Below are 27,374 nucleotides of genomic sequence, written 5' to 3'. Positions count from 1 at the left end.
TGAGAACATAAACATATGCATAAAATGAATAATGGATTTATAAATGGCTGCTTCAACACAGTCCTGATCACTTTCTCTTCCTTTTCCCCGACAGAACGGCTCCCACCTGTTCACCAAGCACCTGATCACTGGCCACTACCTGTACAACTTCACTTACGGCACAGACGGCCTGCTGTCCGGGCTGATGTGTCGCAACGGCCACAAGCTCCAGGTGAGGAGGGACGCTCACGGAGTTCCTCTCTGGCTGGCGCTACCTAGCGGACAGGTGTACTGGCTGTCTCTTAGCAACAGTGGAACACTGAGGAAGGTGTCAGCCCAAGGCCATGACATCGCCCACATCACCTACCATGGCAACACGGGTCTCCTAGCAACCAAGAGTGATGAGAATAGTTGGACCACTGTTTATGAGTAAATTTAAACTTTTATTTTCTTCTCATCTCATTGTGCTCTTTGATTCATGCTGCACCTTCTTCACTCTGAATGTTCACCTGGACGTGGAGATGACGTGCATGTGCTCGGGTATGAATGTGAAATAGAACTTGAGTAAGCGGTGTGACGTGTGAGTGCCATCTGGTGGTATTAAGAGCATCACCGCTGTAGTAGAAGGCCGGTGAGACTTGTTTTATCCTCTTAGCTTTTTGCTGACTGATTTGCTGAAAGACACTGCTGCAACACTTTGATCACATTCAGTATTGCACACGTAGAACACACACACACACACACACACACACACACACACACACACACATACACATACATACACACAAACACACACACACAAACACATCTGTCTGAATTATTCACCACTACGAACCCAGTCTCTGAGTCAAATTCCACAGCTGGATAATTACACTTATAAATCATAGTTGACACTTGCTCTGTGTTGTGGACGTTTGTGTATGAGAAGGGAAAAACAGGGCGATAGTGAGTGTGTGTGTGTGTGTGTGCGGCTGAGTTTATTTGTCCATGAGTGACAGTTATCTGCCTGTGCCTGCGCTTGTATATCATTGTCTTTGTGTTTATTCTCCAAGGTACAACGGCGAGGGCCGTGTGACCAACATCACCCTCCCCACGGGGGAGGTGAGCGGTTTCCACGGCAACCTGGAGCGCTGGTCTCGGGTGGAGGTTGAGGCATCTAACCGCGAGAACTTCATCACCAGCACAAACCTGTCCGCCAGCGACACCATCTACACCTTCAGACAAGGTACCGCATCCTGGTGCCCTTTTCTGTTCCCTTCCTCATAGGGCAGGGTTTTTCACGGGTTGACATGTAGGAAAATGTTATTGCCTCACTTCCATGCCTCACCAGCGACTTACCACAAACATGCTGCAAGGCGGTTTATGACTCATCTGGGGGGACTGAACCATAGGCAACAAACACACAGATGTATAAAGACGGCAGATTGTAAGGTTATAGCGATATTTAAACATTTATGACAGACAAACTGCAATAACGTGGCTGTTATTCTGCTCGGGTCAGACGCTATGACCTGTGCTTTTCTTATTCTTCTTTATCGGCTGCACTTAAACGTCTACATGCAGGAGACTCACACCTTCGTCAAACGGATTTATCGATTTCTATAAATAATTCACATATGGATCCGGTATGACCTCTTTACATAACCAGAATAATGGGCAGTGAAACGAAAGTGCTCTTTATGCTTTTTTATTTACGAAAGAAGCGACGGATCAGACGGAGCCTCGTGAAATGTCTTAACGACTGCGGGAAGAGAAACAAAAAATGGAAAAGAGGGCAGAGATGAGAGGAAGAGAAAATGAGAGTGGAGTGGAGAAGCCGCTCGTGGGAGCAGTTTCTTCTCATGTCATCCCTTTAATTGCTTTCTAGCCGTTGTCACAATGACAGGACTGCAGGGAGAGAAAAAGCTGCCCCAACACACATCAATACACGTGCACACAGGCCGGCGTGTGCACAGTGCTACAGTATGACAGAGCTGCCAGGGAAGAGTTGAAATGACCCCCTATTTTAGAATACCCTCCCCCCCTCTTTCTTTTCTTGCCTCTGAGGCAACAATAACCACATGTATAGAAAGAGGTTTTATGATTGTGCAGAGAATAAGTTACTCTCCAGTTGTGTTAAGTCTTATGATTAAAATATGGTTTTACGACTATTTTACCTTCTTAACTGTTTCAAATATGATTGAAACTCATTGGCATGTGTAAACTGTTATTCAGAGGGATATAGAAATGAGACGGTTTCTGAAAAACCTTTGCAATGTGTCAGGGCCACGCACCCCTCCCTTACCCATGCTTTTCTCTATTTCTTTATCTCTCTCTCTCTCGTCCTCTTTTTATTGCTCTGTCTCTCCGTCTGTCTCTGGGTTTCTTTGTCACCTCCGCCCGCTTTTGATTAAATATATTTTTGTAATGTTTTTTTAGATACAATAACAGGTACCAGCTTCACAGACTTTATGCAATTAATCCAAACACAACAGACACATTGTACAAAAGTCCAGACGTGTATTCATTGCATGTAGTTTGCTGCTTATTTCATTGATTTTTCTAAAGGCTGTTTTTTGCGAGACAGTGACTGATGTTTTTTTCACACTTTTCTCATGTGTTGCATTCTTACATTCTTGTGCGCACGTGTGGTTTTGTGTGTTTGTGAACAACACCCAGACCACGCTCAGAGTTCATACAGAGTCAGTGCCGACGGGTCGTTCCTGGTGTCGCTGGCTAGTGGGATGGAGCTGTCTCTCAGCACGGAGCCCCTCCTCCCGGGGGTCGTCGGGGGAGGACTCAGTCCAACGGCCAGCCGCTGTAACATTAGCCTGCCAGGAGACCACGCCCCCAGCCTGATCGAGTGGAGGCAGCGGAAGGAGCAGAGCAAGACCAACTACAGCACCTACGAACGCAGGCTCAGGGTAAAATACTACAACATATTCTGAAGCCTACACACAGTTTATTGAAAATCCAGAATTCCAAACTGAGGATAACATGAGGAACACAATGCGTTAACAGAATACACAGTGGAACCAGTGAAAACACCAACACTAACGCAATATAGTTGAAACCTTGCCGTGATGTCAAATAACATCACGACAACCACATCCTAGAAGAGTGCGTGGTTAAGCCAGAGTTGTGGAATTTGACTTTTAAACACTGCAAATAAATGTCATTTCCAGTTTCAATGTGTGCACATCCATTCAGTGGATTTTCCTTCTGCTTTCTTTTTTTATTTTTTTGGAGGCAAGCCATGGAGCACTTTGAACAGCACTACAGCCTGTTCTTACACAACACGTTCGATGTTTGGGTTGATTAATGATGTCGCCGTTAGCTGTACTTTCCACAAATCACACACTGACTGCAACACCTCTCCTCTTTTTTCACTGCACAGAGACTGAACCGCACAAACGGAATATTTCACAAGAATGGGCCATCTTATCTGATGCCTGCTAATTATATGCAATCCCCAGGCCTCTGCAATTTATTGCTATTATGCAGACCTGGTTTGCATTAAATGTCACAATTAATTTGTCTAACCTAATGAAATATTTGCTTGTCTCTTCACGCCGCTTCATTTATATTCGCATTTCTGTGGCCTTCTTTAGAATGGTTGGTGATTACACAGTGGCCACGCGCAGGCTGACATTTCCCTGTTTATCTTCGCAGGCACACAACAGGAACCTGCTGTCCATAGACTTTGATCAGAACACCAGAGTGGGGAAGATCTACGACGACCACAGGAAGTTCACCCTCCACATCCAGTATGATTCGCTGGGCCGGCCCGTTGTGTGGTCCCCCAGCAGCAAGTACACCGAAGTGAACATCAGCTACTCCGGCGGAGGACTGCTGTCGTCCATCCACCGTGGAGAGTGGTCCGAGCGGCTGGAGTACGAGAACGAGAGGGTGGTCTCCAGAGCGTGGGTCAACGGCAAGATCTGGAGCTACACATACGCAGACAGAGTAAGAGCTGCTCAGTCAGAGAACATGTTCAGGTGGTGATGTGGTACACAGGCTATAGCTGTGTCCTCCACTGCTTTCAGACATACACCAAACTCTGGTTGATGTTTGAGTGTGTGAGAATACAGCAGGAGATTCTCCACAGGATTCAGGGAGAGCGAGTGGGCGTGTTGATTACAGACACAACCATTGGTGCTGATAAGAACCGATGCCTTTGTCGAGGCGCTAAAAATATGTGATCTCCGCAGCAGAATTTACCTCGCCTGAGCGCTGCAGGGATTTCTCTGTTGTTTCGGACTGGATCATCTCCTGCCGTTTTTTTCACATGAGATAAGGCAACCCCTAGAGACAGTCCAGACCTCATCTTGGATACGTTCTCCAGAGTTCATGTCTGAAAATGATCATTCTGAGATTTGTTTGTTTTGCGATGGCCTCTTCAACCGCCTGCCTTTTTTCTTTTGGCTGTTAGAAATAATTCTCACACCTCTGCTCTTCCTCTGTTTGCTGCTGCATGGGTTATGCAATCACATGAAACCAAAAGTAACACACTCAAAGTGCCAAAGCATGAACTTGAAAGCACATAAAAATGATTTATAGCGCTTTACTTTAAGCCATATTATTTGTATTTTTTCTTTCCTTTGAGGCATCAAATGGTTTCTGTTCCTTTAAACTAAATGCAAATCAGTCTGCAGAGTGAGGCTCTTGTCTGAGGTAAAGTTTCTTTGTTGAAGGTCAGTTATTGTACGGACTAAAATCGACCTGCACTTATAAACTGCACATTGAAAACCCAGCTCTGAGGGCAGACACGATATATTCATTCTGGTGGAGTGAACTTCAAGTTTCAAGGCTCTGCAATTAGATTTTTAAAAAAAAAGCCCTCATTTTACAGAGCCTGTAATTTCTGTTAATGATCTATAACCCACAAAGAGCAGTATGCTCATTTAAGTGTGTGACAAAGTCGGAAGCTACCAGAGATTATAATTTCCGTACTTGAATTAATTGAAATATTTAATGACATGATATTAAGCCTGAAATATACTTAGAATGAGGTTGTGATACAAAGAGAAAACTTTAAATGAGCTTATATTGCAGAACAATCCGGAAATGAGCTAACCTGCATGTATTATGAAAAAATGAATTCATTATAACAGAACAGTATTTTTGCACAAAAGTGTTTAACATCACTTCAGAATGTTCCAGGAGCCACAGTGTTGCAGACTCATATTTTCAAAGCTTGTCTGAAAAGCTGTGAAGACCTCGAGCTGACACCAAGGCTGCTTGTGCTGACCTGTTTTGCTGATGAAACGCTTTTCAAAGAACGACATTGAAAAACAGAAATACACCAGACGGAGAAAGGAGAAGCTTCTCAAACTGCAGTTGTTATAACTCCACTGTGCACATGTCTGTCTTCTCTCAGTCCATTATGCTGCTCCTGCACAGCCAGCGGCGCTACGTCTTTGAGTACGACCAAACGGACCGCCTGGTCGCCGTGACGATGCCCAGCATGGTGAAACACACCCTGCAGTCCCTCCTCTCCGTCGGTTACTACAGGAATATCTACATGCCTCCCGACAGCCCGGCCTCCTTCATGCAGGACTTCACCCTCGATGGGCGACTGATGAGAATCCAGTACCTGGGAACGGGGCGTAGTGTCATCTACAGGTATGACACACATCACCGACATTAGGGCTGCTAGATTAATCGAAATTTTATCGTGATTTCAATTATGGGGTCAAACGATCTCCAAACTACTATAATCGAGTTGAAACAATTATTTGGCTTTTTTTTTTAAAGAGACGCGCATGCGCAATTCAGTCCTTCCCCCAAATTATTCAGCTGCCCAGCTGACTGGCACTCACTCTCAAGCAGCAGTAAAGTGAACGAGGATGAGTTGTGTGTGTGTAGTGACCAGCGGTGAAAAAAACAGCGCGAGTGGAAAAGCAGGGAGGGCAGCAGCAGACCATGTAGCGGCCGCGCCGCGCACCGCTATTCTCAAGCGCGCTCCCGCCTGGCCGTTCAGACCGGTCAGAGCGGAGTCGCATTTCTCCGCGCCGGTCAGTCGGTCAGAGAGTGTTAGGGTTGCTGTCATTAAGGGTTTGAACAACCGGGCACCGATATCCAGGTTTCACGGAAGAATAAGACACGCAGGCTTCATCGGTGTTTACCGGAACCGGAAGTGAATAAAAAAACAAAGCATAGACTTCAGAATAAGCACATTAATAATCGTTTAAATAATCGTGATTTTGATATTGTCTAAAATAATCGTTTTTATGATTTTTTCCATAATCGAGCAGCCCTACCGACATTGATGGCTGTCAGTTTTATCAGTAAAGATCCGGAGCCAATGCAGTGTGGAAAGAGGTGACATTGCAGACGCCACTGGTTTGATTCCGGTGAAGCTCGGAGCTGTTACGCATCTTGGCACAATCGTCATGCATATCAAAACATAACGCTGATGGGCTTAATGAAGGTGCTCAAATGAAAGGCTAATCTCACAAACCGTAAAAAGCCCGTGTGTAGCCGACACCAGAACGTGCCAGGCCCACCCAGCTGTCCTTACAAATTGCACTGATTGGACTAATGGGGGACACGGATTAAAGGTCACATTTTTTATCATCACACTATGTCAGACGCCGCCGATCTGATTTTGCTGAAAGCTGGAGGATGGATTCTGGCGGCGTTCTGGCATTTAACATTTTTTAACACTCATTGGCTTGACGGGGACACTATAATAAACGGCCCCTTTTCAAGAAAGGCCATAACTGCCACGGCTGCCGCTCTGATTTTGATGAAATGTTTGAAAGGTGATGCAACTTGTTTCTTAACAGCCCACGGTGGTCTTTGTATTATTCATGAGGTAGAGCATGTTAAGTGATACTGCAGTTCAAATGTGTTATTCTGTGCATTTTACCCTTTTAATAGAAACGTTTGACACAACTAATTTATAATCTGTTCATGAAATTGTTCTGTTTTTCATTTTACTTTGTTTTTTAAGGTACACACCAGCAGCGCGGCTCTCTGAGGTGGTTTATGACTCCACCCTGGTGACCTTCACTTATGACGAGGCCTCTGGAACTGTCAAGACCATTCATCTCACCCACAACGGATTCATTAGCTCCATACGCTACAGACAGACAGGTACACACACACATGCACTCACGCCACAAACACTCAAGGGACCAAAAGCCACACGTTTAAATTATTTACAATGTGCAATGACTCATCTGTAAATGGATAATTTAAAAGCATCTATCTGAGCGTGAGATCGTCTTATGGGCTCAACTCAAAGCATCTGTTCTGTGACACGACTGCACAATCATACATCTTGAGCCGGATTTCTTGTGCAGTATCAAACTCTGGAGTCTGACTTTGAGTCAGCCGAAGTGTGATTTCACCTCACGCAGAGGCTGACACAGCCACGGTTAGAAATGTGATTCAGGTTGTGCATGTTCAAGTGAAAGAGACTGTGGTCTACCACAGCAGTAAATACGAGACCACCCACTGCCTCCGAGCCACGGTCGCTCCGCCTGATCAAAGTAAACTGGCAACTGAATATACATTGTTGCTTCTCTGATTGGCAAGGTGTGAATATGCTACATTTGTGTTGCATGCCTGCATGGGAACCTTTCTCTGCTTTGCACTCCCTCATGTCCGTGTCTCACAGGAAATCAATTATAAACTCCAATGACAGTTGTTTCTCTTTTGATACAGAAAATAAATCAAAAAAGATTGTGGTTTTTCGAGATTGTGAGAATGATCATCATTTAGCCCCTGTGGCCAACATTATTAAAATCACCAATCCCTTCTACTTACTTCTCTGCTGCTGGTTCACTTCATGTGGCTTTGTGATTGGCTCACCGTCATCAGGTGGCACTCATCTGGGAGGCGTGTGCGTGTGTGTGTGTGTGTGTGTGTGTGTGTGTGTGTGTGTGTGTGTGTGTGTGTGTGTGTGTGTGTGTGTGCGTGTGTGCGTGCGTGCGTGCGTGCGTGCGTGCGTGTGCGTGTGTGTGTGTGTGTGCATTGCCCTCACTGTGAATAGATTCTCACCTTCCTTTAACTGATCTCATTTCATCAGAACAACCTGAGCCTTGAAGAGAGAAGAGATAGCAGTAATTGTCTCTTGAGATGAGGCAAGGGAAAAAGTAAGGGACCAAGAACAGTAGAGAGTCAGTGATATAGAGAGGTAAGCGAGGGAGAAAAGGACCAGAAAAGGAGAAGGAAATATGACAGCTTGGGGAGGTGACAGGCAGAGAAGCGAGACGAACAGACTGCGAGCTCCCCGGGGCTGCAGGACAGTCTCCAGCTCACTCTCACTGCTTTTGCCATTTTGCCCATTAGCGCAGGTTTTAGAATCAACATTCTAAAAAATAGAAAAATGTCAAACTGATCCAGCCATCCATAATTTCCGAAGCTCGACACTTAGTCATTTTAACTGCAGTCAGAGTCATCCCAAACAGCACCGTAATGGTGCTTCATTAGCAGGCGTTTTTCCAAATGGACCGTGAGCTGTAGTAGCGAGCAGCAGAGGTGATGAATGGTGTTGTTAATGTTGATGTTCTGACATTAAGAAGCACATTGGCCCATCATGGCTATTGTCTTTAGATTTCATTATCTCTCCATATTAAAGGTCACCATTGGAAATGCCATAGAGGTGTGGGGATAGTTAAGATTGAATGGATCGCACTGCGTGTGTCTGTGTTAATGATGTTGAATTAGTCCTTGATTCGAATTAATTAGGCAGGCTTGTGTGGGTAACGCCAAGTGCCAACTGTGAGTGCTGTGTGTGCATGTGCATCACGTGTGCAGTCCACAAGCTAATGTGTGTAATCCAATCTCAAATATCGCCGGGTTCCTCGGCCTCTGATTGCTCTGCGTAGGTCCCTTGACGAGTCGGCAGATCTTCCGCTTCAGCGAGGAGGGTCTGGTGAACGCCAGGTTCGACTACAGCTACAACAACTTCAGGGTGACAAGCATGCAGGCGGTCATCAACGAGACCCCGCTGCCGATAGACCTGTACCGCTACGTCGACGTATCAGGACGGGTCGAGCAGTTTGGAAAGTTTAGCGTCATTTTCTATGACCTCAACCAGGTGGGCCAAGTACTCATTCTTAAAATATTGAACCGCCTGAATTGATTTGCTTCCTGCAGTCTGGTATTTAGTCTTTGTTTCTTTCATGGTGTTCTCACTGATCTCAGCAATCTGGTTTCCAACCACAACAAGCACTCAATCTACTGCGGTGTGATGAACACACTGTTCTCTATTTGTTCTGCAACAAACAACATCATTCAGCAGAAGAGTCAAACGTTTCCCTCAGACATTATAATATCATAAAATATGAATGAATACCGAATGAGTCTGTTTGATAGTTAACTGCTAGCTAACACATTCACCAACTTTATTAGGTGCCAGTGTAGAGTTTGGTTCACCCCACGGCCACAAAACACTGCAGGAAATACCTCAAAATACTGCAATACTTTCTAAAAACATCCAACTATAATGCTGCATGAAGCACTTCACTTTAGTTGTATGTTTTGGTGCATGTCTAACCCGTGTTGTCTTTGGTCATCAAGGTGATCACCACTCATCTGATGAAGCACACCAAGGTGTTTAACTCCTACGGTCAAGTGGTGGAGGTCCAGTATGAGATACTTAAATCCATCGCCTACTGGATGACCATCCAGTACGACGCCGCTGGACGCACCACCACCTGTGACATCAGGGTGGGCGTGGACAGCAACGTCACCCGCTACACCTACGAGTACGACGCAGACAGCCAGCTGCAGAGCGCCTCAGTCAACGAGCGGCCGCAGTGGCGCTACAGCTACGACCTCAACGGGAACATCAACCTGCTGAGCCATGGGACCAGTGCTAGGTGAGTCATTATCATGTTATTATCCTATTTATGGAAGTCAGTTGGTCGGTCGAGCCTCACTTTGGTCCAATATCTCATTAGTGGTTAAAGATATTTCTGTTAACGTTTTACAGACATTCATGGTCCTAAGCCAAAGAGCCCTAATAACTTCAGTGATTTCCTAGTGTGTAATAAACAGCAGGTCCCAAATTTGTCAGGGTTGACTAGTGTAGTTTTTATTTGTGAATTGTTAATCCAGCGCCATCATCAGGTGAAAAACCTAAATCATCTCCAATGAGACTAGTACCTTGTGTTCATTGCTAAGAAGCAAATGGTGTCATGCTATCACACAAAACGTAAGCCGTGAATGGTTCAGCTTTTAAAATGGTAACCATTAGCATTATTATTGGAAGCATGTTAGTGTGTGTATATATTAATGTTAGACAATTGAATTTCATATGTGTTTGGTCTGATTCCAGACTGACTCCACTGCGCTACGACCAGAGAGACCGCATCACACACCTCGGCGAGCTGCAGTACAGCGTGGACGACGATGGCTTCCTCCGCCAGCGAGCGAACGACCTCTTCGACTACAACTCCAACGGCCTGCTGACCCACGTCTTCAACCGGATGACTGAGCACACCGTGTGGTACCGCTACGACGGGCTGGGTCGGCGTGTGGCCACCAAGAGCAGCAAGGGCGAGCAGCTGCAGTTCTTTTATGCCGACCTGTCCCACCCCACCAGGGTCAGCCACTTGTATAACCACAGCAGCAATCTGATCACGTCGCTGTACTACGACCTCCAGGGCCATCTTATCGCCATGGAGCTGAGCAGCGGGGAGGAGTTCTACGTCGCCTGCGACAGCGTGGGGACTCCGAGGGCAGTTTTCTCGAGCAGGGGCCGACTGGTCAAAGAGATCCTCTACACGCCCTATGGAGAGGTCTATCAGGACACCAACCCTGACTTCCAGCTTGTCATAGGTTTCCACGGGGGCTTGTACGATTCTCTCACACGACTGGTTCATTTGGGCCGGAGGGATTACGACACGCTGGCTGGTCGATGGACTTCACCGAATCATGAGCTGTGGGCCGAGCTGAGCAGGGAGCCCAAGCCGTTTAACTTGTACGCCTTCAAAAATAACTGTCCAGTCGGGAGGGTGGAGGAGGTGACAAAGTTCACTACAGGTGAGCTTCACGCGTGTACACACACACACACGCAGACACTCATTCACCATCAATCCCAACACCCAGTCTTCTGACCTGGTAATAGCATCTGTCCGGAGATATCCAATCATAATTGGTCACTGTACCACCATCAAATATGTCTGTTCACACCTGGTATTGAAAATCCTTTGACCAGTTATGATCAGATAACTTCCCCTGCTTACAAATAATCACCTACGTCTTTTGTGTTTGCAAAGACCAAATGATGTCGAGTTTACAAAGGTGTAGAATGACGCTGTGTGTCGGCACAAGTGAACAAGAAGTAGAGAGAGAGAGGGGTCAGGAAGAGGGATGAGTGGATCTCGTGCAGCTCTGCTATGAAGAAAGCCAATTTATGGAAAGTCACTCACTGTGTTTTGGTCAGTGTTGACATTGCAGTGGGGCTAGAAATAAATCAACATATGCGCACTGAAGCGATCAAATACAATTCATCGTTGAAACTGTGGAAAACTGTGAATCTGTTGTGGGTCAGATGACGTCAGCTGAGCAGGCGACTCATTAGCGTTCACTCAGTGGAGAGTGTGTCCACATGTGTCCCACAATGTGGTCTGAGAGATTTGATCTCTGGAAGCATTTTGGTTAACACCAGGGTCTCAAACTGACACACTGTAGTTGTTGCACCACAGCTCTCAGTCAGATACAGGCAGGTATTTCACTCAGCCGCACCTACTCCCACACAAACACACCCCCACAAGGAACATCTGCCATAAAGAGTGAGTGAACACGGCCCACAGCTAACCACAGGTAAGCTATGTAGCAGAGAGAAAAGATGTGACAGACAGAAAGCACCGGCAGCACAAAGGACAGCCACGTCTGTGATCATCTTGTTTTCTAACACAGGCTTGTTATGTTTTGTTCCCTCTGTCTGTCAAGAACATTCCATTTCCCCGAGAGACAAAATAGAAACTCAGGCAAAGCGAGGGAAAGAGGAGTCAGAGGATGAATAGAGGATGTTGGGGGGGGGGGGGGGGGGGCTTGTGTCCTTCTGGTTAATGGAACATTCATTTGGCCCGTCACATTTTCCTGCACCATGATTGTTTATTACAGGAGGAACCTGTTTGTCAGGGAAACGCCAGCCGTCCTGTCCCTGCTGCATATTTTTCTCAAATATTGTTTGATTTCCTGTACAAGGTGTTGTTTCTCTGGCCTTGTGATTTACTTCACAGTATGGACACAATATTCTAACATTTCCCCTCCATACAATTTTCTCTCTGTTTGTGTGTGTGGGTGTGTGTGCGTCCAGACATTGGTAGCTGGCTGCAGCTCTTTGGTTTCCAGCTTCATAACGTCGTCCCAGGCTTCCCAAAGCCTGAGGTGGGCAGGATGGAACAAACGTATGAACTGATGAAGACCCAGACGAAGACCCAGGACTGGGACACCAGCAAGGTGACTTTGATTTATCACTAAATTAACTGCACAACAAGCAAGACATGTTTCAAGTTGTGTGCTTCAGATTGTTTAGTTTTCCCTTGGTTTAAGCCACACTTATTTGCTAGAACCATTTTGAGTGCCTATATTCTTCTCTTTTCACTTTCAGTCGAAAAATTAAATACATTTAAATTTTGATGACTAAATAAAAAAATTAGTTTTTTTTTTATTTATATACTATAAATATATACAATTATTATTTATATACACTTTTGTATGGGTGTAGGTGTGACTGAGTAGGTGTAGGTGTGACTTTTTGAAACGAATGTGATCTGGATCCAAGTATCATAAAATAAATAATCAATAAAAAGTAATCGAAATATAAGTGACAAAATAGTATTTCTCAGGAACGAGGGAGATTACATCTTTTATAAGTTATCTCACAAATTCACTCAATTATATATTTTACACAATATATTCATATAACTGTTTCTTTGAAGTAAACTAATTTCTCAAATTTTGAAGTATTAATGTGTCTTTCTCTTGAGCTTTAAGACGCTGATGTAAATGTGACTTTGGTTCATTCTTATCTGTGACGGAGATCAGTACATTAAATATGAGACTCTTTTTTTATAACACTTTTAGCTGTAAATTGTCATTTAACAAATAACTAAACAGGTAAAAAGATTACATTTCTGATAATTAATGAATTTTCTTTAAAGTAAGTGTTTGCTTCCAGCTTCTAATTGTGAAGATTGTCTGTTTTAATCCATTTCATATCATTTAAAATTTAATATGTTTTACTTTAAACTAAAAAACTGTCATATAAATGTGTGATAGAAATGGTTGTGGTTGAGGCTAAAAAATATCAAAAAATGGTAAATGTATGTAAACTCAATGTAGTTGATCTAATGGTTAAAACTGTATCTATCATACTGTTACTTTACTTTTCTGAGTGCATGTAAAACCTGTAACCAGTCTGTATGTGTGTATGTGTCGCTGTCAGGTGGTGTTGGGGATCCAGTGTGAGATGCGGAGGCAGCTGCGGAGCTTCATTTCTCTGGACAGGTTACCTCTGGTCTCTGAGCCTGTGGGCTCCACCTGCCACAGACCGACACGTCCTCCGCCCTTCGGTTCCAGACCCTCGCTTCTCGGCCCCAGCATCCGATTCGCTGTCTCCCATGGCCGGGTCAGCGCTGAGGTCATCGGCGTAGCCAGTGAGGACAGCCGCCGAGTGGCAGCCATTTTAAATGGTGCCGTGCACCTGAGCGGTCTGAGCTTCACTGTGCACGGCTGCGACACCCATCACTTCCTCCAGACACGGCCGATCGAAGAAGACCTCGCCCCGGGCTTGGGTGTCGGGGGTCGCGTCCTAGAGAACGGCGTGAACGTGAGCGTGTCTCAAATGAGCGCCACGGTGAACGGCAGGACTCGACGCTTCGCCGATATCACCCTCCAGCAGGGGGCACTGTGCCTGTGTGTGCGCTACGGTGGGAACGAGGAGGAGGAGAGGGCGCGGGTGAGGGAGGAGGCGAGGAAGAGGGCCGTGGAGGGGGCCTGGGAGAAGGAGAGGAAGCGGGTGGATTTAGGGGATGCGGGGAGCCGGGCGTGGAGCGAGGCGGAGAAGCAGCAGCTGCTGTCCGGCGGACGCGTTCAGGGCTACGACGGCTACTACTCCCTGCCTATAGAGCAACAGCCGGAGCTCTCCGACTGCCCCTCCAACATCCACTTCATGACACTAAGCGAGGTGGGGGGCAGGTAACAGAGACACAGGAGCAGCCCCCCGCCCCACCAAAGACTGCCCGTTTCTACTCTACTCTGATTTGTTCTACTGTTTCTATTCTGTATCAAAAAAAAGAGAGAAGACGACGACAAAGAAGAAGAAGAGGAAGAGAGATTAAGGAAAAAGTGATTTCCAAATGCCTTTAATTGTGACAAAATGATGGTATTTTATTATTATTGTCCAGTTCCGCCGATTTCTAACAGTGGCACAAGCAGTGTGGTTTGGCTGTGGCTTTGCTTTTTGTATCCCAACTGGCCTGGGACTGACCGACTCGCTGACGGACTCGACTGTCATTCGCTGTTTCAACACTGTTCATACTCACCGAACTGTAGAGATGAAGACTTTGTAGGATCGCCAGTGAATAGTCCTCTTCATGACTCGAACCAAGAGCTCTCCGGTAACCATTTGAGTCCCCACATGGTTTACCTCGGAAATACTGTCGTTTACATATTGTGTGAGAGAGGCCTTGTCGACTCTGACACTCCCCTTTAGAGAATGAAACCTGACGGGGTTTCCACCTCTGGTGTGATCCAACAGTAGTTTGTATGAGTGTGTATACTAAAATCAAGAATGTACATAGCCAGTGCTTTCACACTGAAAAAAAGTGCTCAACTGGAAATTCTGTTGTTCATAAGTAAGTGTCAGTATTGTTAATCAATAGGAAAACAGTTACATTTTTTGCAAAGAATTATAAATGGCTATAGTAAATATTCTCGCTGAAAAATCGGACTTTATTGGGTTACAATGCTGATTAAAGTTATTATGTGTGAATTACCAGATCGTTCCCTGGGATTTCATAGCCTTTGGTTCCTTATTATTTCTCTCCTCTGACTGCTCCCGCTCCCTCTCTCTTTCTCTCTTTCACACACATCATGTCTTTCTGTCTCCGCGCCTTCCCTCCACACATTTGTTGTGCACTCTTTGTTCTTGTTTCTAGGAGTTTGTAACTTTTCCAATCTGTGCCGTCATTATCCCCCATCATTATGGCTCAAACTGAGATATGCATGTGAAAGCTGCGTCTGTCAGAGAAAAAGAAGAAGAAGAAGAAGAAGAGGAAGAGGAGGAGGGAGGAAAAAGAAGCACAGAGGAAGCTAAAAGGCGATGTGACAGCTGAGGCTCAGTGAGTGGGTGGTGAGTGCAGAAGGGGCAGGACCTGGAGTTGGCTGTGCCGTTCTCTGCAGCTTGTCTCCTCTCATTAGGAAACGCCAATCAGACTAACTGTGAACCACTTCCAAGGCTCCCCACCAAAAAAAGTTAAAGAAGAAAGTAAAGAAGTTTGTCGAAATTTCGTTTAAATCTCACTACCAGTAATCCTCCTTGCGGTCCGTCTGCCTGTCCCCCCCGCTCGCCTCCCCCTCCCTCCGTCACTCCGCCATCTGCCCGCCATTAATTGTTTGTGTGTGTGTCTCCTCCTGGGCTGCGGATGACAGAGCGGCACGCTGCATATGTTCTGACTGCGAGCAGGTGATATACGTTTTTCCTCGGCGGCGCTTTGCCGATCAGCTGCGATGCGCCTTCCCTTCTTAAACCATATGCTCCACTAGATCCTGTCCAACCTCATCTCGGTGCTGGAGAGATGGAGGGTCCGGTTGCTAGGAGACCGCCGCACTGAAGAATGGTCTGGGCTGAATGGATGCCTTCTCGCTCTCTCTCTCTCTCTCTCTCTCTCTTTTTTTTCTTCCTGCTTCTCTCTCTGTCTCTCTCACTCACTTTTTTCACGAGGAGCCGGTAATGTCAATCAAATGAATGACAGACCCCCCCCCCGCCCCCACCCCCCTCGAGGAGTCAGCACTCTCCTCATGGAAATCAGCACTTCAATATGTCAAATTTAATTTTTTGTTCCACATAATATGTCAGACGGAGGCTCGGGCGTGTGGGTGTGTGTTCCTGTGTGTGTGCATGTGGTCGTGTGTGAGCGTGCTGCTTTGTGTATGCGTGACCCCATTTAAAAGAGTTTATTTCAAACCAATATCATTTATTTTTCCCTGCCATTCACACAACTGAATTGCATTAAGAAAACAGAGCACAATATTTGTTGTCAGCTGGCGCGCCCAGTAATGGATATTAATGTTTGAGCAGCTGAATATTTCACATCACATCTCTGAAAGTTATGAGGCTCTTTCTCTGCGCCGCATATGCAAGGAAGCAAAAAGAGAGATTTGAGGGATACTAAGATCTGAGTCACTGCAGGCGACTAAATGATTACAATTAAGCAGCTTAATTAGAAAAATGACCTTTACTTTAAGAGACAGTGAATAGAAAGTAACAGTGGGCTTCATGCCAGTACAGTATTGTGTTTACAATTAAGTCATTGTTTAGAAAAGCTTTAGCGCCCTTCGCTCTTCAGGTTCCTGTTTTTCTGTCCTCTAGCAGCGTGTTGCTTTGGTGGGGGCGTCTTCTGCGGCTGCTGCTGCTGCTGCTGCTCCTGGTGGTAAACGTTTGGGTGGCTGCTTGTCGGCGACAGGCCTTTACCAGGCGCCTCAGCCCGTCTCTGAGCAGTGACCGGGTAGAGCAGGGGAATGGCGATTCCTTGCTCAGGCTCCTGGAAAGCTGCTATCAAGTTCCTGATTTTCCGGAAATATCGTTTCTGCACACCAGGAGATGTCTAAAACACAAGAAGAAGAATTTTAAAGAAAAGAAAAGACGGGGGAAAAAGGCTGAAGAGAATGCAGCGTCTCCATCTCAACATCAAACCCCACGGGGGTAAATGAAGTGGACGGGACATGAAATGAGCTCCATTCAACATAAAGGAGACATGAAATGTGCAGAGACAGAAACACTGTGCAGAGGGATGGGCTGAGAATCGTTGCTATTCTTTAGTCGTTCACACTGAGCTTGTATTCAAGACCTTAACAGGACACATATCAATAAATAATATGATGCAAAAGAAAGCCGCATGTATAATTGCTGTAAAAACGACTATAGACCCAGATGGAGAATATACTCGAGGGGTTTAAAAGCTAAATTTGGAAATATTCAGGATGCTGTTGCCTCTGAAAGCATTCACTCCCCTGGGCTTGTGTTTTTTTAAATATGTATATATTTATTGTTAGTGAACAAAAAGACTTTATTTCAGGATTTCTGTGTGACACCTCAGACGCTCATATCCCATCATCTCTCCAGCTTTACTCGTGACTGACTCAAACTTGAATATCACAAAGATCATTTTTAGAAATGATCTGCGGCTTTAAGCAAATACAGAAACATTAGAATTCATCTTAGGCTGCAACAAAGAGGTTTGTGTTTCCTTATGCGACAGTATCCCTCCTCTCCGAGAAAGTTTTATTATTATTATTTCTAAATGACAGCACCCATCAACTTATTTAATATCTAAACTGTAAAGTTCGAAACCTCTCTGCAGTTGTATCATTTTGTCGGGTAAGGACTTTTTGTGTTTTCATTGTGTCCCATCAATCACGGTGTATAAGAAATTGTGAGAATCCTGTTTGAATGCGTTTAAAGAATGATTGAATCAGCTGAGATCACTTCCCACACAGGCACTTTGGATGTTTCCGTCTCCGGCCACAAGTGTTACCTCTGTTCCCAGGAATATTTCATTAAAGTGACTGATATTGCACATGAATAATGCAAAACGTTATTGAGCTGGTGGTGAAATCCGTGTACGTCTTCCTCCCCTCTATCTGCTGGCTTGGTGTTGTCAGTAAGAATGAGCGCGGGGTGAAATGTAGTTACAACAGCATGTATCTTAGTCGTCAGAAAGAGTCACGCAGCCTCCAGATGTCTCCATACGTTCATGTCTCCGGGTGTTTGCCAGCCCTCGGTGCTCAATTACACATCCCATCAGAACTGCTGTCAAATGCACTTCTACGTTGCCCCGTCTCTGGGACTATATGCTGATTCTGTGGTGTCTTAAATTTGAGTTGGGGTTCGGGTGCACGGGGGAGGAGGTTACTGCTGAAGAAGAGGGGGGAAAAAAAGAAAAAAGGAAATGCAGCCATTTCTCAGCGCTGTCACTCAAGGGAAAGAACATGTTTGCTTCAGATTCACAGCTTGCTGAATTAAGCTGGCACCAGAACAACCTCTGGAACTAATAAAGAGCGAGCAGAGTGAGGCGGATGTGCAGCTGTTCTGCTGCTCCAGAAAGGTTTCAGGCTGCGAGAGGAGTCACAGCTGCTTTAAAGGCAAGAAATAAGATGGAGTGTCTCACTTCTGCAGCCCAGGAGCCTGCGTCGTCCTTATGGAGTCTGTATGTGTAGACGTATCCCCTGCACCTGCACACACACAGACACACACACACACACACCTTTGACCCTGAGTTCATTTTAAAGTTTAAAGAATAAACCCTTACTGTCACCACCACATCCTCCTGCGGGACTCAAAAAATAGGCCGGCACACTTTCTTTTAGTCTCACTTAACACTCGCATGGTTTGTTTTTCCCTCTGTGCTTTTATTTTCTTTGAAATGTGAGAAGATCAATAATCTCAATGACAGTAGAAAATGAGTTGCTGGGACTATTGAGGTTCCACTAATTGCTTAAAAGAAGCAGGACGAAGCAGAAATACTTTGTTTTGTACTCACAGCACACACAAGCAGAAGACCTCCGGCACAGAGTCACTGTTCCGCACCAGGTAGCACCCGTTCCGGCCGTCCTTGGCCAGGCGCCTCTCGCCCTCCTCCTTGCCGATGGGTCCGTGGTAGACGGGCAGGTTCTCCATCGCACCTCCACTCCAGATCAGCTTTTTCTGCTCCCAAGTGTCAAATCGTCCTCTCTCTCTCTCTCTCTCTCTCTCTCTCTCTCTCTCTCTCTCTCTCTCTCTCTCTCGTCTTAAGCTCCTTCACTGCAGGTCAAGACCGTTTGTTGTCACTGTGCCACACACTGGGAGCTCAGGTACGAGGCCTCTCATTGGATACTCCCTTCTCGATCTTTCACATGTCTCTGGTAGCCTGAGCTCTCTGATTTTCCACTGCTTCAACGTGACCCGACTGCAGCTCTGTCTAACCTCTAACCTTTACGACTCTGTGCTCGCTCCGTCTTCCTCTCTCTCTCTACACTTGTCACATGTGGGTTTGTGATTCTCTCAGGAAATGGTTCTACCTTTTTTTTTCAACAGGAAATAACTTCAAAGATTCTAACTGAATTTTAGAACATTAGAAAGCAGAAAAGACGGCTAAAAAAAAACTTGACAGACCTTCTCACGCAGGAAAATGTATGTTATGCTTACGCAGTGACTTAGAAGGTCTTCAGCTCAATTATCTGGAGATAAGTTAGCTTCTCTGTTTACTCAGAAATGTACATGAACAGTGACGAGCACCATTCAGTGGAGGAAGTAAGTCCCACATTCAAAATTCTAAGTCAACATGAAGAAAGAATTATCAGAAAACCGATTATTGCATTAAAATGGGACTATGACTGATATTTTATTACATGTGACATTACTGTATTAATTAGTTAGTGTGAAAGCAGCAGTTTAATGTTATAATTGATTGAGGTGGAACTAGTGTTAACTGGCTCCTAGTTAGGTTTTATTGCCAAGTAGGTTTACACATACATAGAATTAGCTGTATTAGGTTAGTGCTTAAGCATAAATATAAGTTTAAAAATATATAGATAAACCCTAAAAAAACATCCTGAAATACCGGACAATTTTTTCCTCTTTCGATTCAGAATATTTGTTTCAATTAAACCATCTGATGTGAAATCACCTTTATATTTACACATTAATTAAAATGTATTTTCTATTTGTTATTGTAAACAATGCTGCACATCCTCTTACTTGCGGTGACATATTTAATCGTGACATTTCAGTGCTGGACCTTCATCGGACACATTATTTCTATCATAAAGAGGCAATCAACCAATCACTCTTCCCACACTCAACAACTTTTTTGATTAGATTCCAAACTTTTCTATATAAATTAATGAAATAATCGATGAGTCACTGTAAATGACAGATATTTTTAGTTGAAAAAAAAGTAATAAATAATAATAAAGCATTTACTACATATAGTGAAATGAAGTGGGTACAAATACCCCAGGATTGCAATTAAGTGAAATACTTCTTGTATTTCACTTCAGTATATGTTCTTGATTATTTTCCTCCACAAAACTTTGGTTAGGTAAAACATGATATATTATATAAAATACAATGTATTTAGAGTATTTGGTTTAATTATATCAATAACGTGTCATTTTCACATGTTGGTTTCATATTATGTCGGAGAAAGACATATTAAGTTATTGTTTTCTTATCTCCCTCAGCTCACATCTTCTCCTGACACGTAACACAAGTCCACACTGTAACACGTTCGTTCACACAAACCACACACACACGTCTTCAGTCACACTACTGCTCCGTCGTCTATGAAACATGTGTCAAGGACACTCACACCTGCTCTGTGGAACAGTGAGGCGTCAGCTGACATGAACATGTGGAGCAGCATCCACCTCATCCTGCAATCTGTCCTGCCGCTGCTGTTGTGTCTCATTAAGGAGCTGCTGATTGAAACATTGAAAGTTTGCACCAAAGCATGAAGGTTTTTACCAAGATGGCGGAACAGCACCTGTTATTTTAAGCTGACCTGTGGATATCGATGCTCCTGATTTAGACTATGGCCATGACCACACAGGCCAACTCCTGCAAAAGGCCCCTCAGAAAAGCAAACTGTGTTATTCCGTGCTCACGGCTCTTATTAATGCAGCATTTGCTGAAGACGTCTGTTGTTATACATTCAGATGTGGAGCCTGCATGAGTCATCAGTCTGTGTCAGAGCCATTTTTCCCTAGGCTCAAAGGGATCATGAGCGGTGGGACTCGGGGGTTCTGTCTGGTTAAGCAGCCAGGGGCGTCTCAGTCACTGCTCCTGCAGCACGTTAGCGCCACCCAGAGGCAGCGTTCTGAGAATTGAACTGGGGAATAATCTCCTGCAAGGAGCCTCAAGCAACAGTGGTGAATATCTTTGTTGTAAGTATGAAACAGAGAAACACAAAACCACTTCAGCATTTAGACAGGAACATAGAGGATTTAGTGCGTCAGCCACTTAACCGTCTAGTGTGTTATAATCTCAGAAGCCTCTCCAGCTCTCCAAAATCACACCGAACCCCATCGGCTCTCCGCTCACAGACCAGGGTCAATGCAGAATGCTGCCGATCCATACTGGACACAAATAGCAGACAGAGATACATCATTGATTGGCTGCGTGGCTCCCACAGCCAACACTAGTGGCCCTGACTGGAATGCTTCATAAGGACATTAGTATGAGATTATGATATCTGGCCTTGATATGTGCGGAATCCATGTGAGGCATGCTGGGACGGGAGGAGAAAGGGGGGAGGAGAGAGAGACAGGGGGGTGGGTGAATGTCCATCTGCCAGGCCGACAGTAATCCCAGCACTCTCACTCCCAGGTTGCGGGTTGTTGGGGGGGGGGGGGGGGGGGGGGGGAACATACAAACTGAGGGAAAAGGCCTCACATGGATTCCACTGTGCACGCCATGTTTCAGGAGAGAGAATGTCAGGAGAGGAAACGGAATCTTCAGAGAAATATTTCTTGACTTTATTTCTCAGTCAGTGAATGAAATACAGTGACTTTTCACTTTTAACTATCTTCAGAGAATAATATTAAACAAATGTTAGAAGTTACATGATTACATAAAAAATATTTTTGTTCCTAAAAAGAACAGTAAAAGTAACTAGTAATAATTAGGCATTTATAATACATAGCTTCATCTGATTCATCCTTTGACCAGCTCCGCCCTACAAAGCAAATTTGTTTTTAACATAAACATATATGAGATTATATACTATTTACAATATGTAAATCATTTCACAGAAAAATGTAACGCATGTGAGTTTTGAGAGATATAAATCTATTAAGACCATGTGATAAATAAACTTTCTTACCTATACACTTTATCTGTTTTTGAATATAGGAGTAGATGGTGAATATCCTTTGAGCATTTGAAGGTCCTCTGCACAATTTAAATTACCAACTAACTTAAATGTAGATGTCAGATGTTAGCATCCAAATCAATTGACTAGTTTATTATCTCAACTGAATGAGGCGTAGCTAAATCTTTCTATGTGAGGATGAAATTAAGTTTGAGCTCAGCAGAGACATGTTGTGACAGTTCATCACCTTTAAATATAAGTTGATGTGAAAAACTTGTTAGCAAACAGTTCCTTAGTGACATTATCATTCATTTAAAGTCGTGCGTGTTTAAGTCCACTTCCCAGCCTCAGTTTGTTGTGTCCCTCCCATCGCCTGAGGGAAATATCTGGCTGCTAAATGCCCCATCAGTTTCACCAGTTAGTCACTGAGTGTCTGGGAGCAGTTTGGGGCTGAGCACGTGGTGCAGAGTTAACACGGCTGAAAACGGCACCATGAGCGCAGAGCAGGTGAACCAGTGACGATGGTGGAGAAGCAGATAAACAATGAGCTAAAACTCAATAATGCTCTGTGAAGCTGCTCTCTGCGAATAATTCATCACTCAAGTGATCGCTTTCATTCTCACATCGTTCTCATTTTGTTGTGTCGCTGCTTTAAAAGCGTCCCAAGCAAGAGTGTTAAAACATTCATTATATTTATGTTCATATCTGTTACACGTGTTCCAATGAACAGAATCAAAATAGTTCAACCATTTCTCTCGACATGTCTTTAATGTGGTAGCTTTTCTGTTTTAGTGTTGTAGGGCAGAGTTGATGTCGGCAGGGATTTCACTCAGTCAGTCCCAGCACCAGCTCTGACTCACACATCCGTGCTCACTGGAGTTCAGCAGTCATTTGACATACATTCTTAAGGGGTGTGAAGCCAGCGGAGGGCAGAGAACATCTCCTCTGGGGGCTGACTAAGCAGGACTAGTGGGCTCCAAAATCGCCAAGTCTTTTAGGTCACTGAGTTTTCGGGAGAAGGAGCTCAGCCTGGTGCTGAAGGAGCCCCGCTTCTGGCTCTGATCTTCCCCGCGGGCCTTCAGACAGGCACACAGGCCCTTGCAGAGGCTCCCGAGGCGGCCCCGGAAATGGTTCCCGATGAAGCAGTAGAGCACAGGGTTGATGGCCGAATTAGAGAAGCCCAGGCACAGGGTGAGAGGGGTGAGGTTCTGAATAGCCCAGTTAACCCAGCAGCTGTCCAGCCATTCGTTGCTTTTCAGCAGATCCATTAAGGTGACGCAGTAGAAGGGAAACCAGCAGAGGAAGAAGGCCAGGACCACAGCGATCACTGTCCACAGGACCCGCTCCAGCCCCCTGGGTCTGCCCCCGCTGGAGCTGGGGCTCACGCAGGGGGTCGGGGGTCTCTCTGTTTTACTGCTGCTCTCGTGGGACTCTTTAAAAGAGGGCATGTAGGGGGTGTGGGACCGATTCTGCATTCTTAACATCCCTGTATCACCCAGCAAGTTTCTACCAATAGCACAGTAGCAACAGGAGATGACGAGAAGAGGGAGGAGGAAGGCCAGAATGATCTTCATCCACACCAGAGTCAGATACCAAGTATGATCGGGATAGGAAATAACACAGGCCTCCACATCCAGCCCCGGGATGTAGCGCGTGTCCCTCAGAGCGAAGGTGGGGGCCGAGCACGCACACGCCAGAACCCACACCAGGATGCACGTGAGCCGGGCACGTTTGGGGTCCCGCGAGCTCTGGGAGCGGAGCGGGTGCACGATGGCCAGGTAGCGGTCCACGCTCATGGACGTGATGAAGAAGATGGACGCGTAGAGGTTGAGGTTGTGCAGCGCCCCACAGATCTTGCAGGCCAGTCGGCCGAAGGGCCAGCTGTAGCCCCGGGAGTAGTAGACGGCCCACAGCGGCAGAGAGAGCAGGAACAGCAGGTCGGACACACACAGGTTCAGCATGAAGGTGTTTGCCACGGTTCTCCTCGAGGCACTTCCATGGGCCAACACGGACACCGTCAAGGTGTTGGCCACAGTTCCCAGCACGCAGATGATGCCGTAGATGGTCGGGATGATTGTGGTCATGGGAATGGGAGGCCAGTCCGTGCAGGGGTCGGGTGAGAGGGCAGTAGAGGTGTTCAGATAGGCATTTGTGGTTAGATACGGGGAGGAGGTGGAGTTGAAAGTGGAGAGGTCTATTGGGATATCCATCATGGAACTGGCAGTACCGTTGCGTCACACAATTTGATTTTCCCACTCTTGGTTTTCCAAGGTCAGCTGGAAATAAAACAAAACAGGGGAGTGTTCAGAATGCGGCTGCCATCGATGGACGAAGAGAACGTTCTCCTACATCATAATCTTTTCGTCGGCGCTGGTGTTTATTAGCTGCCCGCCTTGAAAACTAATCATAGCAATAATACATTACACCACTCTAGCAGTAATGAAATACACTCGAGGGGGCTGTAATGAGATGGCTGCTTATTGGTTTCTCGAAGTATCTGTTTTGTTTTAATGACTGAGATTACGTTTTTTGAAACATTCATGATGAAGACGAAGAAAGTGTCACCTTAATTTTTGCTTTAACAGCTTTACAGATCACTGGAACTGATCCTGTTACAGCCCAGTGCAGCAGCAGAGGAGCACATTATTAAAAAGAGAGAAAAATCTGAAGCAGGGGGAAATTAAATCTTTATATAACTTTTTCGGATACAAAGAACAACATGAGCGGTAGAAAAAGAGAAGTTATGCATCACCGAATCAAACAAGACTTAATTTACAATTTCTATTTATTTGAAGAATTAATTTTACCTGGAGTTATTGGGCGTCCAGTCAGGAGATGTCTTCAGTGCTTCTTTTCGCTAAAATCCATGTCTTGACAACTGCTCCTCGACCCCTCTTAGTGAAATCTATGGTCCCGGACCATGTCATGCCTCTGTGTTTGTGAGTGTGTGTGAGTTTGTGTGCGTGGTTGTGTGTGGTTCGAGAATAACAGATTGGAGGCTGTGAGAAACCAGATGAGGTTGGGGGGGTCTTATAGCTCCCTGGAGCCTCAAGATTGTTGCACAAGAAGGAAGTTGCAACACGTCACACCTTCATCATTACCAAGGGGGCTGGACTTACCTGGACATAAGCCAGTCTGAAGAGAGGAAGAGAGAGAAAAAAGATTTTCATCCACATCAGTCCTCCCCTTTTTCTCTCTGTCCCAGAGTCTCTACCAAGGAGGCCAAAACTAAGAAAACCAAGTCAAGATGTGTGTTACAGTTAAAAACCTGTGTCCCGAGAGACTGAACACATGACAACAAGCCACACTTACTGATAATGACCAGGACATCAGTTTGTTTGAGGTGCACATGTCCCCGCAGGGGCCTCTGACCGGAGGAATGGATGCTCTGCGTTAATTAGCGGAGGCCTCGCACTTTGTGACATAGTCCTTCTGCCAGCGGTCACATAAGCCATGGGAAATATTTACTCTGTCTCAGTGGAAGTCAAGCCAGCAGAGGAAAGGGCGGGGTGGGGGAGGTAGTGGAGGGGGAGGCCCACTGTGGAAGATGAATGAGGAGGAGGACGAGCAGATTCTGCAGGGAGTGAACGAGAAGATGAGAAGGGAAGACGGAGAGAAAGAGGAGATTCCCTCCAGTGGTTTTTCATTAAAGCCCCTGGTGTAAGTTAATGAGGGATGTGTGCAAAGCTCTGAGACTGATTACATCACGGCTCCTTTGATCAACTGTGTGAGCGCGCAACTCTCGCTGCGTGTGCACGTGCACGTGAGCATCGATGCTTCAACACTTGTGCAACTGCATGAACTTAATCTCAGCCCGGCAAGCAGACATCGACGAAACCTAATTGCCTCTGTTTACATGTGTGTTCAATGTGTGTGTGAGTGCGAGTGTGTGTGTGCTCGCACATTGCTCCATTTACTATCTATCAGGATGTGACATGTTCTAATAGTCGTGGGAAAGCTGACAGTGAGGATGATGGATGAAGGTGAGGCAGACAGTGGTGGGGTTCCAGGGCCGTGAATGAAGAGCTCTGCTCACTCGCAGAACATGAGGAAACTGGGAATGTGCTGTATCCTGCAAAACTGTTCAAACCAGATAGTTACGCTTTCCAAAACGGAAACTTCCTAATGCAGTGTTCTTCCACAGGCATGCTGGGTATGTGCAGATGTTCTCACACAGAGCGAAGCCAAGGACCCTAACTCATTACATGCAACAACGAACAACAAATTTCTGTGCCGACCTGTTGGCCAATAGAAATGGCCGTTGACAGAAACTGTCTCTGCCTCCACACTCACTCATTCACTGTACTCGAATACAACACTGAGGTGCTTGTGACTTCACTGCCAACATTAGCTAACACACACAATATAAGTCCTGCTTACGTGTCCACGCATCAGGAAGACTAATCAATGCCTAAATATTAGTGCTGTCAGTTTAACGCGTTATTAACGGCGTTAACGCAAACCCATTTTAACGCCGTTAATTTTTTTATCGCGAGATTAACGCAGAGCTGCCAACTCTCACGCTTTCGCCGTGTGACACACGCTTTTGCATGTTGGTGGTTGACTAAGTCACAATAATTGTTTAAAACATCATCGTATCAGGCCGTAATGAAGTACAAGGAGCGGGCGAGTGTGTGTGTGCGTCTGTGTGTGTGTGTGTGGTTCCAGATAGCGCACCGTAGCCCCGCCCCCTGCACCCGCGCACTCGCTCAGAGAGACACAGTCAGATCAGAGCTCAGTGACTCACTGCTTCTTAATTATGGAAACAGTGAAAACACAGAGTTTCTCTGGTCTCAGCTGATCAGAGATCAGCGTCTCAGCTTCTTAATCAGAGCAGAAGCTGCAGTTGGTTTCTACCGAGCTGCAGTAGCTGTGTTCGCCTCCAGTCTGACCTGCTCTCGCTTTTTGTTTTAATATTTCGCCAACTAAAATATATATTTTTAAGCTACTAGGCTGCAGCTATATGTTTTTATTTATTTAAAAACAGGGTACTTCTTATTTCATACATTTCCCACAAATATGGGGAGGACTCAAAGAGCCCTACAAAGTTCTGTGTTTAATTTATTTCAAAGTAGGCCGACACTTGCCTGTGTATTTTGTTTGTTTGTTATTTTGTTGCTTGTCTGTTTGAGAGGCCTGACTGCTATGTTCAAAGCAAACTTGAAAAAAAGAAAATATTAAGCCATGGTTTAACTACACTATAGGCTGAGTCCTTATTTACCTGAAATGTGCAAATTATAATTTTATTTTGTAGCGCCCTGTTTGGCAATGTTGTTTTTCAATAAGATAAAACATTTGCATAAAGCAAGCCAATCAACTTGTCCATGTTGATAGAGCATTAAAAAAAAAAATGATGGGGAAAAAATAAATGAAGGG

The 27,374-nt window shown here is 45.3% G+C and overlaps 3 protein-coding genes across 3 annotated transcripts in view; 1 reads left to right on the top strand and 2 right to left on the bottom strand.

The window, feature by feature from the left end:
- Nucleotides 1-14,926, top strand: part of tenm1 (teneurin transmembrane protein 1) — a 164,223-nt gene extending 149,297 nt beyond the window's left edge. Inside the window, exons 27-37 of the mRNA XM_053429358.1 lie at nucleotides 95-408; nucleotides 1,032-1,204; nucleotides 2,638-2,882; nucleotides 3,631-3,924; nucleotides 5,339-5,583; nucleotides 6,917-7,059; nucleotides 8,799-9,010; nucleotides 9,493-9,794; nucleotides 10,253-10,959; nucleotides 12,242-12,384; nucleotides 13,373-14,926. Coding sequence (XP_053285333.1) covers nucleotides 95-408; nucleotides 1,032-1,204; nucleotides 2,638-2,882; nucleotides 3,631-3,924; nucleotides 5,339-5,583; nucleotides 6,917-7,059; nucleotides 8,799-9,010; nucleotides 9,493-9,794; nucleotides 10,253-10,959; nucleotides 12,242-12,384; nucleotides 13,373-14,128 — 3,534 coding nt within the window. The 3' untranslated portion in view covers nucleotides 14,129-14,926. The remainder of the gene's footprint in view (nucleotides 1-94; nucleotides 409-1,031; nucleotides 1,205-2,637; nucleotides 2,883-3,630; nucleotides 3,925-5,338; nucleotides 5,584-6,916; nucleotides 7,060-8,798; nucleotides 9,011-9,492; nucleotides 9,795-10,252; nucleotides 10,960-12,241; nucleotides 12,385-13,372) is intronic.
- A 1,177-nt stretch (nucleotides 14,927-16,103) lies between these two features.
- Nucleotides 16,104-19,334, bottom strand: LOC128445886 (SH2 domain-containing protein 1A). The gene is made up of 3 exons (XM_053428771.1): nucleotides 18,690-19,334; nucleotides 18,318-18,381; nucleotides 16,104-16,754 (listed from the first exon to the last, which is right to left on the bottom strand). Exons 1-3 carry the CDS (start codon nucleotides 18,824-18,826, stop codon nucleotides 16,476-16,478), a joined length of 480 nt encoding a protein of 159 aa, XP_053284746.1. The 5' UTR covers nucleotides 18,827-19,334; the 3' UTR covers nucleotides 16,104-16,475.
- A 2,307-nt stretch (nucleotides 19,335-21,641) lies between these two features.
- agtr2 (angiotensin II receptor, type 2) lies at nucleotides 21,642-25,262 on the bottom strand. Its single transcript, XM_053428770.1, has 2 exons — nucleotides 24,806-25,262; nucleotides 21,642-24,274 (listed from the first exon to the last, which is right to left on the bottom strand). The coding sequence occupies exon 2, from the start codon at nucleotides 24,209-24,211 to the stop codon at nucleotides 22,955-22,957; it is 1,257 nt and encodes a 418-aa protein (XP_053284745.1). The 5' UTR covers nucleotides 24,212-24,274; nucleotides 24,806-25,262; the 3' UTR covers nucleotides 21,642-22,954.
- Between the last annotated feature and the right edge of the window lie 2,112 nt (nucleotides 25,263-27,374).

Source organism: Pleuronectes platessa, chromosome 8 (assembly GCF_947347685.1).
Source record: "Pleuronectes platessa chromosome 8, fPlePla1.1, whole genome shotgun sequence".
Taxonomy (NCBI): domain Eukaryota; kingdom Metazoa; phylum Chordata; class Actinopteri; order Pleuronectiformes; family Pleuronectidae; genus Pleuronectes; species Pleuronectes platessa.
The sequence above is the reverse complement of the archived record's forward strand: the minus strand, read 5'-3'. Positions and strand labels throughout refer to the sequence as shown.